The 17,500-nt window shown below is 33.3% G+C and overlaps 1 protein-coding gene across 5 annotated transcripts in view; it reads left to right on the forward strand.

Moving 5' to 3' along the window:
• Positions 1-17,500, forward strand: part of rad51b (RAD51 paralog B) — a 93,596-nt gene that overhangs the window by 5,540 nt on the left and 70,556 nt on the right. For all 5 annotated transcript variants that reach the window (XR_012395450.1, XM_017352460.3, XM_017352459.3 and 2 more), the window contains 1 exon segment: positions 5,234-5,417. Coding sequence is in view for 4 of the 5 variants with exons in the window: in XM_017352460.3 (XP_017207949.2) it covers positions 5,234-5,417 (184 nt within the window). In the remaining variant the exon portion in view is untranslated.

Below are 17,500 nucleotides of genomic sequence, written 5' to 3' on the forward strand. Positions count from 1 at the left end.
TTGTATGCACTCCAAGACTCAGTTTATAAAGATTTATTTTACAGTAAAAAAAAAGTAATATGAAAGATTGCAATAATTGTTTAAAGCTATTTTTTCTTTGACATCATGTTTCAGAAATAATTATAATATTTTGGAATGTCTAAAAATCAAAAATGGTTTTGTGATTTATATTTCATTGTAAATGTATTTTACAGAAAAAAATAAAATAATAATAATAATAATAATAATGCATTCAAGTTAAAGTTTTTTTTTATCTTACTAATCTAAAACTTTACATTGTAGTTTATTTTTTGTTATTATTATTATTATTATTATTATTATTATCAAAGAATTATTTGTGAATGCCTAACAATCAATAATGACTTTGGTGTTCTCAGTGATTATAAATGTCTTTTGTTGTCAATAATAATAAAATAATAGTAATAATAACAGTAATACTAATGCATTCTAGCAAGTGGTATAACGGATTACAAATCTCACGGTTCGAATCCCTGCTCTGTTTTTGAGTCACCGATCAGACCATTTTTCGGATCAGCAAAAATGGGAGGAGACAAATGTCATTTGCTTCCCATTTATACAAAAATAAAAGCCATACTTAGAAAAACAGAACTTAGAACCTGTAATGTAAATAAAAATCAAGAAAGAACCAGCAGGAAAAAAGGAAAATATTCAATACAAAAAAGGATTTTTGCTACTGTTGCTGATAATGCTAAATCTAGAAATTGTACAACATATCATATGTATTTTTAATTAATGATTTAACAATTCACACATAAAACTTAATGCTTCTTAATAGGTTTCTTTATAAAACCTATTCAGTGCCATAATTTTGATTATTTGTCTCCACCATTGGTTAAACAATGTAATTACTACAACATTCACCAGCGTCAAGTTTCATTTAACTCTGATTTTAATCTTTACCATAAACCTCAGTGTTTATTACTGAACTATAAACTGTTCTCCCAGCACTTTTGTATTTTAATCGTTCGTAACACCCTATAAACATTTCCAAGTCATTATTATTTATCATTCATGTTGCGTGGGTTTGAATTGAGATCACGATCTGTTAATGGTTAATTGTGCAGCTTTACACTAAATGCATTAATGCAGACTAAGAAAGCATTTAGGTCCCACAACAACTTTTCCCGTCATCTTTACATTTTACAGAGAAGACAAAATGCTTTCATACATGTGATTTGAATGATACGGGAGGCGATCTCTCTGCAATTGTTCTAAATGTTGAATTAACCTGCAAGTAAAAAAAAAATGATTAATTCGTGGGCCATGTGTAGGCATGGGATTTTCAAGGTATACTGCGGTTTGGAAAAGTCAAGGTTGTAAAACCGCCAAAATTTTTTTTTCAAAATTTGTTTTTATTATTTTAGGACAACAGTATCTCCAGCAGATGCCATTTTAAAGGGCCATGACACCCCCCACTTTCGGTTAAAGTCTACTTCAGAATTTTTTCAAAAGATGCATGATTAATGGGCGTGGAGCTCAGCGAGCATTGGGCAGGAGTGGGCGTAGCCAGCAGGAGAGAACGTGAGCGAAAAACTGTTGTTGTCAGTTAGCTCACAAAATGAGACACAAACCGTGAGGAGACGCATGAGTTTATAGTTTACAAGGTTAAAATGCAAAGAAATAAACAGTGATTTAATGCCCTGCTACATTTGTTATTTGTAATTTCATATACACATAACCATAATTTATATCATTTTAAAGATAAGTTTGTTCATGTAAACACTATAAATGAGGACTTTTCCCTCAATCCCCGTATCCAGCAGACTCAGTGCAGCAGGTCTCCTGACCTGTCTATTTTAACCATTAACCCTGCTGGTAATCTAGAGGATTTAGGCAAACACAGCAGCACGGCGATGTGTCTGAATGTGAACGAACTCCTGATAAAAGACAGCGTCCGCCATTCTCTAATTCTCGTGCTGCTCTCCCGACAAAAATGCTAGCAGCACGCACACAGCTTTGCTGTATGTTCGGCCCTGACAAGATTGCGGGGGAAAACATGCAACAAACCCTGTGGATGATGGAAACAAACGCATATGAGCCTTCATGAACGGCTAAATACTGTGCCGTGGTTTCCGTGTTTCTCAGCTCGGGCTTGACACTGGCAGGTCTGGCAGGTCTCATGAATAATTAAGCAGCCGGCTCTTCTCATAGGATTAGAAAACTCCGCTATGAATAATAATGAGAAAATGACGCGTCATCATTGCACTTGCTGTACTGCGCTACGTCGCCGATTTTGATCCCGCCCCAAAAATCCTTTTAAACCCAGAAGCTGAAATTAGCTGACAAAAGCACAAAATTATCCAGTTTTCCCCACAATTAAAGTTGACAGGTGCTAACATTGTCTTAACTGATGCTCAACACACACACATCTGTTAATATAAAAAACAAAAGTTCTCCGGGGTGTCCTGAACCTTTAAAGTGTAAAGAAATCCGTGTTTTGGAATCTAATAAAGACAGCGCAAGTCCATAATTCATTTGAATTATTTAGTCTGACATGTTTACTGTTACAAAATATTTTAAACGTTTCTCAAAAAAACATTTTGTGTTCAAATGGGAAAAAATTATTGCTTTTTTACCCAGACATTTAAAAAGATCATATTTTAGAGCAGTGATCACAGTTAGTGCTGCACGATTAATCAAAAAAGATCACGATCTCGATTCGACCCTACACGCGATCCTAATTCAGATTTTTCAATGATTCAGCCAATTATATTTTCAAGGTCAGGAAAGAAGAAAAGGCGGTCGCAGAAGTCTTCACAGCAACATTGACACCTTCAAATGGCGTTAAAAGTGTCACATACTGTATTTATAAAGTATAATTCACCCAATATGTAATTTCTGTCTTCATGTAATAATGCTGCCGAGAACGCGCGCGTGCATGCAAATGACGCTTACTTTAGTGAACACAACCTGCATATGCTGCGAATAACAGGTAGTGAAGTTGTAAATAAAGTTCAGTTTGTTGCACAGAGGGATCGTTTGAGGGCCGTGCGGGAGGTTTGATTTGCATATGTGTTTTTTTTTCTCACAGCGACAGCAGTCATGAGATGCACTAGGAAGTGAAAGTGAAACCTGTGCGCACATCTTTTAATTGATCATTTGGCATTTTAGAGTTATGATTATGACATGCATTCAATATGTTTTTTCTTTCTTAGCGAACACGAAGAGTTGTGCATGAAAATGAATGTTTACTGTGTCATTATAACAACCCTAGCCTATGTATAATGGAAATATAATGACAATGACAGATGACAAGCACATGTCTCAAACATAATAATTTAATTTTATAATTATGAATAGTTGTATTCTGATGTCATCATTTTACTGTGAATTAACAAACAGGACATATTGAAAATCTGTTCAAGTCCACCATAATACAAAACTTAGCATTTTAGGCAAGGCAAGGCAAGGCAAGTTTATTTATATAGCACATTTCATACACAATGGCAATTCAAAGTGCTTTACATAAACAAGAATAAAAGAAACAAGCAAAATAAAAATAAAAAACAAATAATAAAAACAAAACAAAACATAAAAACAGGTAAAATGTGATATAAAAGAATGAAGAAGAAGAGAAAAACATGATAGTGCAATCTGTCGGACGCAGCACAGTGCTCATTCAGTAAAGGCACAGCTAAACAGATGTGTTTTCAGTCTTGATTTGAATGTGCCTAATGTTGGAGCACATCTGATCATTTCTGGAAGCTGATTCCAGCAGCGAGGGGCATAGTGGCTAAAAGCCGATTCACCCTGCTTTGACTGAACTCTTGGAACTTCTAGTTTATATGATCCTAATGATCTGAGTGATCTGAGTGATTTTAAGCAACAGTAGAGCTACACATAGGCCTGTTATTGTTGTTGTTTACCAAATGGTTGAGAATTAACAATAATAATAGGCTAATCATATTAACCTTTATTTTACATTTACAGAATTGTGAGAGAGAATCGTGATCTTGATTTTAAGCAAAAAATAAAATAAAATTGTGATTCACATTTTTGTCAGAATCGTGCAGCCCTAATCACAATACTGTCAAACTGTAATATTTTTATCCAAGGTTATATTACGGTCAGAATCTTTTACCGGCCCTTGCCTAGTCACGTGCGTTCCAAACTGTGGGTTGTGATTTGTTACACGCCTAATTCTAGCTGAAAAAGTATTATATTATCATACTAACCCAAAACTTTTTGTTGTATTGTATTTTTATTTTATTGTTGCAATGCTATTGTGTGTTAATTAAATGCAGTGACATTTAGCTAAAATGAGAGAGACAACTTGTAAATTCTCGTTTTCTTTGGACTTATGTATAGTTATATAATTTATATTTTTGAAGTTTCATATTTAAAGTCCGAGTAGAGCATAATGTTTATTCTGTCCCATAACCTACTTCTAATATTTCTTCTAAACATTTTTTATTTTTTTTGAGTAAACTAGTTAATATTTTTTTCTGGCGTGTTTATATCCGTTTCGCAATAACATATGCTTCCAATACCATACCAGTAATTTAACATTAAGAAAGAAAGAAAACATTTAGTGGAAAACACCCAACAAATGTATAAAAATCTAAACTTTTGTTGTTCTCACCATCTATCATTTTCGTGAAAAAAAATAAAATAAAAAATACAAACGCAATCAGAACTTTTATAGAATAAAATGCAATACTAAAAATTTATATATATTCAAAAATTGCAATTGAAGTAATTGCGATCAAAACTGTCTGCCCAAAGCATGAATGTAAACCAATGCAATGAGCAGGGCTAGACGGAATCTGCTGAAGTTTTTTGTTATTTCTGCAGAGAATTTTGGTAAAAATCTGCGGATTTCTGTGGAATTATTTTGGGAGTATCCAGCAGAGTATCATAACTAAAACCTTGATATATTAAATAAAAAGTAATAAATTACTGAATAAAAACTTAATAAACTCAGATTTAAACATTTATTCAAGTAAATAAACAGAATTTATAATGAGTTAAAAATCTGCAGAAATCTGTGGAATTCTGCAGAAAATCTGTGGAAAATCTGCGGAATTCTGCACGCGCAGATTCCGTGTGGGCCTAGCAATGAGTAAAAACTTTAAATATAACATTGCACAGTATTTGCAAAACAATTATTGCATAAATGAGTCTGAGATTATGATCATCTGAAATAGTACAGTAGGTCAGGCTGTGTCGTTTAAGCTCATGAAAACATTAATGCTGCTCGGATGTCACCCAGGCTTGAGCGTCTGGAGGAGGACATCATTGCTTGTCGAGCGGGGCTGGTTATCTTGGATTCTGTGGCCTCTGTTGTGCGGAAGGAGTTTGACACGTCACTTCCCGGAAATCTGACACACAGAAGTAACTTCCTCGGCCAGGAAGCAGCTGTACTGAAGTACCTCTCTCAGGAGTTCTGCATTCCGGTGAGAGACTAGCACATGGATGTAGCACAGATCATACACTTGTAGTACATTCCACAAGGTGGCGCTACCCATTTACTTTTGTGCATGTAAGTGCTGCTTTTTTCAGTCACATTCAAGTTCAAGGGAAACAATAGAGTTTAAAACATGCAAAAGAGTTAATAACAACGCATTGTTTGCTTTTCTGTTGGTTTGACTGGCTTCTAGTTCTCTTACTTGTTAGTCACTTTGAATAAAAGTGTCTGTCAATTGAATAAATGCAAACAAGACATAAAATGAGTCGGATTAGGGCAACTGCGTACATTTTGAATTTTATATATATATTTTTTCTTCTTTTTCTTCCTATTTTTTAATTGGCATCTTAATTTGTGATCTGAATTTATATTTTAAGACCGGCGCTGCAAAAAAAAGTAATATATGAGGGTTCCTTTTGAGTTTTTTTTTTAAATCTTTAAAAGTTTCTTATAACAATTTTTAAACAATTAAAAATAATAATGTATTTTTTTGTTTTTATTTTTATATAAATCTTTTGAAAATTAAAGTAAAATGCTATAAATTAAATATACATATATATTGTCATTGTTATTTTAAAATTAACCCAAAATGATAAAGGAAATTATATAATTTACTGAACATCTTCAGCTGTAAAAACTGCATTTAATAGAAATGGCATATGAAAATATCTATTAATGGCTGCATTTAGAGGACAACATCTTTGAATAATTTAGTATGTTACCTTATTGGAAATAACATACTTACTGTACATAGTAATGTCCAAATGCTTTGCAAAGCCATACAATGAGACCAGCATTTTTTACCTCTATATTTCAAACACCAGAGGGCGTAAGAGAAGCCAGATACATTTATTTTTGAAAACGCACGCTTAAAGGGATAGTTCACCCAAAAATAAATCAAATGATATTCTGTCAACATTTACTCACCCTACACTTGTTCCAAACCTGTTGGTAGAATGTAGAATGTTGGTTACCTGTTGTGCTGGGCAAAGGTTAATTATGATTAATCAGATCTACAATAAAGGTTTTGTCATAATAAATGTGTATTTTGTATTTACAGTTGAAGTCAGAATTATTAACCCCCCTTTGCTTTTTTTTCTTCTCTTTTTTAAAAATATTTCCCAAATGATGTTTAACATAGCAAGTCAATTTTCACAGTATCTCTGATAATATTTTTTTCTTCTGGAGAAAGTCTTATTTGTTTGATTTTGACTAGAATAAAAGCAGTTTTTAAATTTTTTTAATCATCATTTTAAGGACAAAATTATTATCCCTTTTAGGCAAATTTTTTTCCGATAGTCTACAGAACAAACCATCATTGTACAATAACTTGCCTAATTACCCTAACCTGCCTAGTTAACCTAATTAACCTAGTTAAGCCTTTAAATGTCACTTTAGGCATTATAGAAGTGTCTTGAAAAATATCTAGTAAAATATTATTTACTGTCATCATGGCAAAGATAAAATAAATCAGTTATTATAGATGAGTCACTAAAACTAATGTTTAGAAATGTGTTAAAAAAATCTGCTCAAACAGAAAACAGCGAAAAAATAAACAGGGGTCTAATAACTCTGACTTCAACTATATATATATATATATATATATATATATATATATATATATATATATATATATATATATATATATATATATATATACACACACACACAGAGCTGAAGCCAGAATTATTAGCCCCCCTTTAAATTATTATTATTTTTTTTAATTTTTTAAATAATTCCCAAATGACATTTAACATGGCAAAGATAATATAAAACAGTTCTTAGAAATGAGTTATTAAAAATTTTATGTTTAGAAATGTGTTGAAAAAATCTGCTCTCTGTTAAAATGAAAACGGGGAAAATAAACAGGGGGGATCTACCTTCAACTGTGTATATATTCATTCATTTCATTTTCTTGTCGGCTCAGTCCCTTTTTTAATCCGGGATCGCCACAGCATAATGAACCGCCAACTTATCTAGCAAGTTTTTACACAGCGGATACCCTTTCAGCCACAACACATCTCTGGGAAACATCCACACACACACTCATACACTTCGGACAATTTAGCCTACCCAATTCACCTGTACCGCATGTCTTTAGACTGTGGGGGTAACCGGAGCACCTGGAGAAAACCCACGCGAATGCAGGGAGAACATGCAAACTCCACACAGAAACGCCAACTACCTAGGTATATATGTTATAGGTGGGCATAGATACATTTTTTTTAATCTAGATTAAAATGGCTCATTTGAATTCTGCCGAAGTATTCAGAATATGCGTGCTACCAAAATAATTAAGTTTTTGATAATTTGTTTCTCAAGCCAGGTGGCGCATAAGACCAGGGGCTCATCTCCTGTTTCCAAAATGCATCACAAACTGCTTGGGAAACTGTTCTACTATGATAATTGGTGATGAATGTAAATGTTGTTAAATAAGATGTACTTTACAAACTGTTTATTCAGTTAAACATGAATTTTGAACTGAAGGCCTACATAAACTCGACACAGCTATTTTTGATAACCTTAATCTGACCGAAGTCATAACTGATCTAAACAGAAATGGAATTAAGACGTGACGTATGCATATATTAGTGATATTACTGAAGTAAACAAAGCAATCAAACTGTTACTGTCAAGTTTGACTTTTCAGCATATTTTCCGACAAGATCCACACATGTAGCTGTCAATAAGGCACCACACAAACAGACGCACACACGCACGTACACACACACATGGCGAAATGCAAAAGTTCTTTTCTTTCCGTTTGTTGTGCATTATTAAATTACATAACACCAGTCTTTACTCTTATTTTGTTTTTTTTTCGCTTATTTGCGTCTAATACCTCAGTTTATCACAGTGACATGAATGAAATGTTCATGAGTTAAAGTAAAACTGCCGAACTGCAGAAGGGCTTGATTTAATTCAGAAGGGCACAGCTCGCTGGTCAGGTATACATCTGCGTTAAAATATTAAGGTGAAAGTCATAATAGCATGCGTAGAATAGACCCAGCTCACAACCCAACTTTGAGAATAGATTAACGCATTTATATATTTATATATATATATATATATATATATATATATATATATATATATATATATATATATATATATATATATATTTACGGCTTAGTCCCTTTATTAATCTAGGTGTATGCCCTTCCTGCTGCAACCCATCACTGGGAAACACCCACACACACTCATTACACATCACACTTTGTAGAGCATGTCTTTGGACTGTGGGGGAAACCACATATATTATGTCAAAACAAAGTTTTGTTTTGGATGCAATTAATTTTGTGATTAATTTTTGCCCGGCAAAAAAACTCAACTTTTTTTTTCTTACCTTGGAAGTCACTTTTAATTGTGTTCAACAGAACAAAGACGCTCATCCACTTAAGTGTCAGTAAGTGGTGAGTAAATGCTCGTTTTTAGTTGAATGATCCCTCTGAGCCTCATTCACAGAAAGCCTGCTCATTTGGCCTGCTATCTGATCTTGGGAATTTCCGCTCTACAGTAAGATCCTCAAAGATTCTCGTGTGACGCTTTTACTCACCTTCATCACCGGGAGCACGTTTATCTAGAAAAGGTTGGATTGGACGGTATTTTTTTTCCTGCTTTCTTCTAATGAAGAGTGGGCTATAACAGCTGATGGCTGATTCTGAATCAGACTTTACTAATAAATACGCACAGCAGGGAGCTGAAAGTCTGAGATCACTAAAAAGTTATTTGGTGGGTATTTAGCTTTTAGACATATTTAGTCAAATTTTATGATAATTCTAAAGAACAATTTATAAAATTGTGTTAAATTTGTCATGTTAATTGCTTCCATAGTGCCACATTATTAGATTTATTAAACACATAATTCAAACAAGTTATGTTTTAGGCATAAGAACAGTATAATAGCAGCAGTAGTAGCAATAATTAGGGCTGCATGATATTGGAAAAATCGGACATTGCGATATTTTGTTTTGCCACAATAAATATTGTGATATAAGTATAATTTTTCATCAGATGACTTGAATAGTTTTATTTGCAAAGATTTCATTAGTTTGGATCCACTGGGCTGATCAATTTAAATAAATAGTGCTTTATGGTTTTCTGGGGAGTCGAACAGTATTCATATATAGAAATTGAACAATCAAACATAAAATAACATGGTCATCATTGTTTAAATACATGTATACAATAATATAAAAATAATATTTTATAATATCTTTATCTTTTAATCTTTAGTAAATAAACTAAACCTGTGATGTGACTATTACGGAACACAAAATTGCAATATAGATACTGAAACAATATATTGTTCTGCCCTAATAATAATAATAATAATAATAATAATAACAATACAATAATAATAATAATAATAATAATAAATATTATTTAATTATTTATCAATATTATTATAATATTGAGAAACTTAATAAATGCTAAGAAATTTGTTTATTTAATTTAAATTGCTTATTTTAATTGTTATTGTGTCAGAACTTGCTGAAGTGATGTGCGAATCCTCAGAAAGTTTGTCCTTGAGGGACAATAAAGTATACAAACAAACAAACTAACAATATGTATTTGTATTTAATAATTATAATATTTACTGCACATTTCTTGCTAATTATATATTTAAATGTTAATTAATATTAGTAATATTTTTCACAAATTAAATTTAATTAAATATTTTATGTATTTAATAGTTTTTAAAATTTAAAATGAATTCTATATTAAAAAAAAACAATTAGGTTGATATCTTGAACAATTTAATCCTGCGATGTGACTATTACGGTACACACTGTGATATCGATACTCAAACAATATATTGTTGAGCCCTAGTAGTAGTAGTAGTAATAATAATAATAATAATAATAATAATAATAATAATATAATTATAAACAAATAACAAATTTACATGAATTTAATGATCAAATTAAAATTTCTTAGCATATATGTTTCTCAATAATAATAAAAAAATTACAAAGCCAACAACAAAAAAATTGCATAAAATATTATTTGTTGGATATATGTATTAAATACAGTAGGGATTTTAAAGCAATGAATAATTTAGCACAATAAAATATTTTCAAATAATTGTCATAAATGATATTCATTTTACCAATGCATTCATCATCATCATGATTTTTATTATTATTAATATTATTGAGTAACATGATAATTGCTAAGAAATTTGTTCATTTGATAATTTTGTCTTGTGTATAAATATATATATATATATATATATATATATATATATATATATATATATATATATATATATATATATATATATATATATATATATATATATATATTAGGGCTGCTCGATTATGGGGAAAAACATAATGCATATTTCTAGTTAGTTAAACAATTATAATAGTTAATTAATTTTAATGTTATTAATACTTTTCACTAATTAAATTTAATGCCATTTTTTATGCATTTAATAGTTTTTCAAATTTAATTTGAATTCTGTTTAGAAAATATAAGTTAGGTGGATGTCTTGAACACACAATTGAACACAATTATAATATTGTTAAAAACAAACATTGTGAATGCAAATACTGTTTTAACACAATTTTGTATGTGTACACTTTTCATGCGTGACAGCAACTGGATGCCAGAAATTCAGGTTTTGACCCTTTCTGCACATATACGAACAAATATGGCTTGCATAAAACAGCAGTTAAAAGTTACTTAAGGCAAACTGAGTTAGATATATCTTTTCATTGGCTTTATTTGTGCTTTGTTGACATTGGAGTCAACTCTAAATGTGATCGCGCTTCAACAAAGCTCTGCGCCTTCCCTCATTTAAAAAGAACCAGTGAATTCTTCTCAGAGTCTGCAAACCCCAAACTCATCTGATCTGCAGCGATTCTCCCCTCCGGCGATGCTCGTTTTAAAGACAGCTTTTGTGTTTTAAATCAGCGCTGTAAATGTCTGTGCTTGACGCTGCCAGTGGCCACAAGTGAGCATTAATACAGCTTTCCACAGCAGCAGAAATAGGCCTCAACACGAAGCCACATGGCTGATAACTCCTGGAGGTAGATTACCATCTTACAGCCCTCCTCACACACATAAAAGCTTATAACCGTAAAATAGGTCAAGACTTTTCATTTCCAAAATAAAACCGAATACTTTAGCACCTCCAGCCAAACCGTAATGAGACAATTAAGTTTGTTCTCTCAAGCTTTATGCATATAAATGAATGCTGGAGTGTTTGGGGTTCTGGCGGACTGTTTTTATTTGTGTGTTTTTGAGTCGTGTGAGACAATGCTTCTCTTCAGGCCAAGAAAAGCATTCGATCAGAACATCGACCTACTTATGTAGCAGTCTTTACTCAAATGAGTGCACGATTAAGTACTGAGAATGAGATATAGCTGTATTTTAATTAAGATTTATATTCATGTAGTTAAGTGGGATCAACAGTTTCACAGCCGTGAAAACTAGGCCTGTGCAATCATGAAATTGAAGAGAGTCGTTCTGTGATTTGACAGCTTCTCAGTGATATTGCTTGGTTTTTACTCCTAACATGTTTTTACTCCTAATGCCTAACACCCCTCAAGTTCAAATTGTGTCTGAAATAAATCATTATCTGAGATGTTTCCTTTTGTGACAAGAGCCCTCACAAGAATGAGAACCAGACAAGATGTGATTTTATTTTTAAGGCTTTAAAAGGCCATCAAAACCCCCTTGTCTCAGACAGCAGGGTGTTTTCACACCACTTAAAAATTCAGGAAAGTGGGTGAGTCCAGCTTTGTTTAAGCGGAAGTGTCGAGTGGTGAAAGAGGGAAGGGTTTGCATGAAAAGGGGAGTTTGAGTACATGCATGCGCTGGTTTTCACTGCGGCAACCAAACACAGACGCAGGGGAGAAAGACACTGACTGTTTACATGGACGTCAGTAATTAAATTATTTGCCTTAATCTGAATGAGACAATATGATTAAGGTGTTAACATGAGTCGCTTCTCGTATGTACTATTCATGATCCCTTTTTACATATTATAGCACATAATTTGATTAACGCCTCATTCATCATTCATTGCATCATTCATTCTTAGGGTGCTTTCACACCTACACTTTTGTTTCGGAACGTGTCTCGTTTGCCCAGTTAGTGCGGTTCGTTTGGCATATGTGAACAGGGCAATCGCACTCTGTTCCGCACCTAAGTAATCGCTCCGAGATCGCTTGAATGAGGTGGTCTCAGCTCGATTGAAACGAACAATGGAGCGGTTCGATTGTAGTGAGAAAGCGATCCGATCCGAGAGCGGTTGTATCACTGTGTTTTATGGATATGTAATAGGTATATACGGCTATATGAAGAGAGAATTATGAGTGGGGTGGGAAGTTTCGCGAGTCTCCGAATGCCCGCAAACGAGTGATGATCTCCCGGTAATCTTGCGTCTCCCTCCAGGTCCTCAAATAGGCATCGTCGCGCACCCTTCTCACCCTTCCCCACTGCGTCTCTCCTCAGACACGTCGCGCGCGCACCCTGTCAATCACCACCAAACCACCACCTCTCCTGACAGCTTAGCGGGACGCTGCAAAATAAACCCTGACACTCTGACCAATGTAAGGAGAGTTTACTCGCACGTGACTTGTTTTAGCTCTTTTGGTCCGATTAGAAACATTGCTGTGTGAAAGCGAACCGCTCCAAGAGCAAAGAGCAACAATGTAACAATTGTAATCTCTGTTTCGGAACAACTGAATCGATTCACACCCTTAATTTGACGACTTTAACTGCAGTTTGGCACTTTCACTTTCATTCAGGAACATTTCATTCATGCCCCCTGTGACAAATGAGATATTGGATGCAAGGAACACTGAAAAAAATTATTCAGAGATAACTCCTTGGATTTACTTAATTTTTTTACGTAAGGTGGTTGTAAACAATTTATCTGTGTTGAATTTAAACAAACAAATTAAGTTGAACATTAATAAACTTAATTTGTTTGTTTAAATTCAACACAAATAAATTGTTTTCAACAATTCTGCATGCAACACTTTTTTTCAGTGAACTTGCAACACCTCCTCTCCTTAAATTGGTATCACTCTGAAGGGATTCTACAGAAATTTGGCTCACTGAATAAACACTCTTGAAACAAATTATAAAAATTGAAACTCTCTTTTTATTTTACCCAAATGTTGTTTTATCAACAACAACAAAAAAACAGCCATCACAAATAACTAAACAAAAAACAATGCATTCTGAAGTCGGAATCTAAATAGTCTTTCTGAATAAAGTCAGTGACCACTTATCGTTAAGAGCACTTGAGAGCGATGCAATGATTCTTTTCGTGGTAATGTGACTTCTTAGGAAATCGTTGTATATAGGAAAGACGTCCCGCTGCCCTCTGTTGCATGAAATGAAGTTGCTCCCCGGGAAGTTGGATATACTTAGTATTGCTAAACTCCCTGTAAAATCAGCAAACAGATGCATAAGGATAGCAAAAAATAAACAGTCCTTTCTAAAACAAACTAAATCGACATACGTAACTGCTTACAACACATCAAATAAAGTCTCTCATACTTACAGTTGAGCGATTTACTCCAACATTTCTCAACATTGGACTGAATGTGAAGGCCGGTAGTGTAAGTGATACATGCGGTGTACACTCTACCAAACACTCATTCTTATTCTATGGTAAGTTGCACTTTTTATAAAGGCGCAAATCAACCTCGAAGGTCGGAAGCAATATTACAACATGTCAGCATACTGATTTTAACATGCCAAACAATACACAATGCAAAAAACAAACAAACAAACAAATAAATCAGAAAATAATAATAGTAACATTATCTAACTGCTAAAAACTACTGAAAGAGTGTTGTTTCAATGTAATTTTTGATACTGTATGCCGTATGTGAGAAAAAAAAAAAAAAAACTTTAAGATAATAGCGCCAATCGTCTATGTGTGTATAGACTATCCTGTTACAGAATGCAGCGAAAATCCTACACGATGGTAGTAGTTTGATTAAGGTGTTTACATTCGAAAAGCGGCATTTACAGCAGATCTTTTAGTCCATAATATTGTAGCGATATTAACGTACTAGAAACTCAGTAACTAAATAATTTTGACCATGGTATGTCTTTAAAGACTGAAAGAGTACTCACTTTGCCATCTGAATAAACATAAACAAAAAACATTTATCGTACACTTACCAAAAAGGTTGACAGGACAATCAACACCAACTGGAACCGAATCGTTTTTGAATAGAAGACGAGGGGCAAATCCGGAATTCACCTTTTTCAGATGTGAAAAACTCTTGGGTAAAAAATGTTCAATACAAACATTTGTGTCGCGTGTTTATAGACCACTGTAATTCATACATGTGAGTCTAGCTGCGCTCTCATAGCGGGGAAATGAAAACAAAACCGTCATTGCGGCACATTTATAAATGCAATGACCTATGTCTCTAAACAATTCTTTTTCCACTTGTTTTAATTATGGTTGGCAACACAACGTGGCGTCTCTCTGCCGTCTGAACACTGTTACAGGTAAAAACAGTCTTCAAAGCTATCATGCATATTAATGAAGTTGCACCTTATCCACAAAAGAGTGTGCTGATCCAAGTCCTCGAACCAAGTCTTTTTCATGAATTAATGCTAAAAACTCAAAGACATCACGTTGTACTGGCCAATACAGACATCAAGTCTCCACGCTGGAATTTACACAAGGATCTCAACTCCGTGACGTAGCTTCAAAATAACTTTTCAAACTGTAAGAACGAATGTGCTTAAAATAATGCAAAAAACAACAACCACCATTTTTCACTTTTTATTGAAATACATGTGACCTAATAGTGTTTTTAGCAACGTGGGACCCATATATGAAATGTGTTTTTGTGTTTGGTGACCCTTTCAAGAATTCCTAAGTAATATAATATATATTGAAAAATATTCTTGTATTTAACTGAAAAAACCCCAAAATGCACTAAATGTGCTTGCACTTGTACTTTATGTAACAAAAACTTCTATTTTAATCAATTATATGCAGTAATAAACATGTAAAAACAATAAATTTTTTTCCCACTAATTAAATTGAAAGGTGATTGCATTAAAAAAATAAATAGTATAAACAAATATCGATTTAAGTGTGATAATTGACTATAAGTAGTGTTGTCAGTGTTCAGTGTGCTAGTTTTACTCTCCCTCCAGACTCTGCTCGGTGTGAATTGGCTTTCACACTGGATGCGGAATGTGCTCTGCTATGAAATTCATTCATTTCAATGGCTTGCGCTGTGCAAGGGCAGTTTGTTGCTGCATTGACCAGAGTGCAAGAGTAGTATACCATGACCAAATAGCTTAATAGTATGCCCTATGGATTGAACATATTTACCTGCACATTCTTACCAGGAAAGCAACATTTGCTCAAATAACATGGCAACTGGACATTTCTATGAGGTATACTTGTTTCTGATGCTTGCAGTAGTTCTATTGTGCTGTCAGGGCAAAGCTGGTAAAATTACGCCTTTGAACTTGATTACCGTCAACACAAGTGCCATAAAATGTATTTTTTTAACATAATAATTAGTTGAATTACATTTAAAAAGTGCAATTATTTTCAGGGAACCCCATAGTAATTCCAGCCAGATCTTAACCACATTAGTTAAATACCACCACGGTAAATGATTTAAATTACTTCACAACATGCAAAAATTAAAACAAAACAAAACTGAAGGATTTTGATAAAATGTGTAAGTAACTAGTCCCACACACACAACATGTTTAGCATTAGCTTTTTATGAGAGACAATATCTTTGGGATTGTCATGCATTATACATTTTATTTTTAAAGGAACTCTACCATGATTTTAGCAAAAAAAATAAATAAAGACATGTTAAAAAAAAGCCTTATTATTATTTTTTTATGTGTGTTATAAAGACACCAGTGCACTGGTTCTCTTACGGCCAAGAACCACATTTGATCAAACCAGAACATTGACCTACTTAGAACAGCCTTTACTTTGTGGTTTTGAGTGCAAGGGTAAGTACTGAGATTGAAATATAGCTTGTTTTAATTAACACTGATATTCATGTAGTTAAGGGAGATCATGTTAAAAGACAGTTCTTGCTCCTTGTCTGATTTGAATCATATCAGTTTCTTTGGATGTGAAGACATTTGTACATTTTAAATGTATCATGAGAATGACCTGCAGGATGTATTGAACGGATTCAAAAAGAGGAATTCTAGATAAACATTTTCCACCGAACAACAAAAATATGTTAAGATGCTGAATCCAGTAAAATGGAGGTACATTTCATTTTGTATTTCCTTGTCTATTATACTAAGTTTATTATGTTTATACTTAGTTTATTGTGTGTAGTTGACTGAATAGTTCACATAATTATATTGCATCACTCAAAAACAACACCAAGAAAGTATTTCAGTCAAATGTGTTTTGTGGACAAGATCAAAATGTTTTAGTGAGCACATGTCTACACCAGTGTTAGGCGTTGCTCACTTTACAAATATTTAACTTTTACTAACATATTTACGATAAAGTAATTCAGAATGGATGCAATTGAGCAAAAGTAACTTTATAAAGACATGCACAATTTTTTAGATTAATATTATTATTTTTTGTACTATATCTCTAGCTACCACTGGGAACTGTTTTGAGGTGCTTTGTAATATCATTGCGCCTGGTGCAGCCATGGGTACGGCAGCAAAATCCCTTGGTTATTGAAACGTATTGCACAATGTTACTACAGAAGCGTCGAGCTTTAATTTTTTGAAAATCATTCAAACTCTTTTTTTGAGCAAGATGCTAATGGGTTAATCTGATTTAGTGATTTATGCTAAGCTAAGCTAGAAATGCTCCAGCCAGAGCTGGAAATCAGCTGTAATATCATTGTGCCTGCTGCAGCCATGGTACGGCAGCAAAATATCTTGATTATTATGCCAGAATGAGAGTATAGTTTCTTGACATATCAACCTAAAAACTTAGTACACTTTGTAACTACAAAAGAGTTAAGCTTTAAATGAGAACATTATTCACTCTTTAAATTTATTTTTCAGTGAGATGCTAACGGTCTAATCCGAATCAATGATTTATGCTAAGCTAAGCTAAAGGTT

Source organism: Danio rerio, chromosome 20, assembly GCF_049306965.1.
Source record: "Danio rerio strain Tuebingen ecotype United States chromosome 20, GRCz12tu, whole genome shotgun sequence".
In the NCBI taxonomy this organism is placed as follows: Eukaryota; Metazoa; Chordata; class Actinopteri; order Cypriniformes; family Danionidae; genus Danio; species Danio rerio.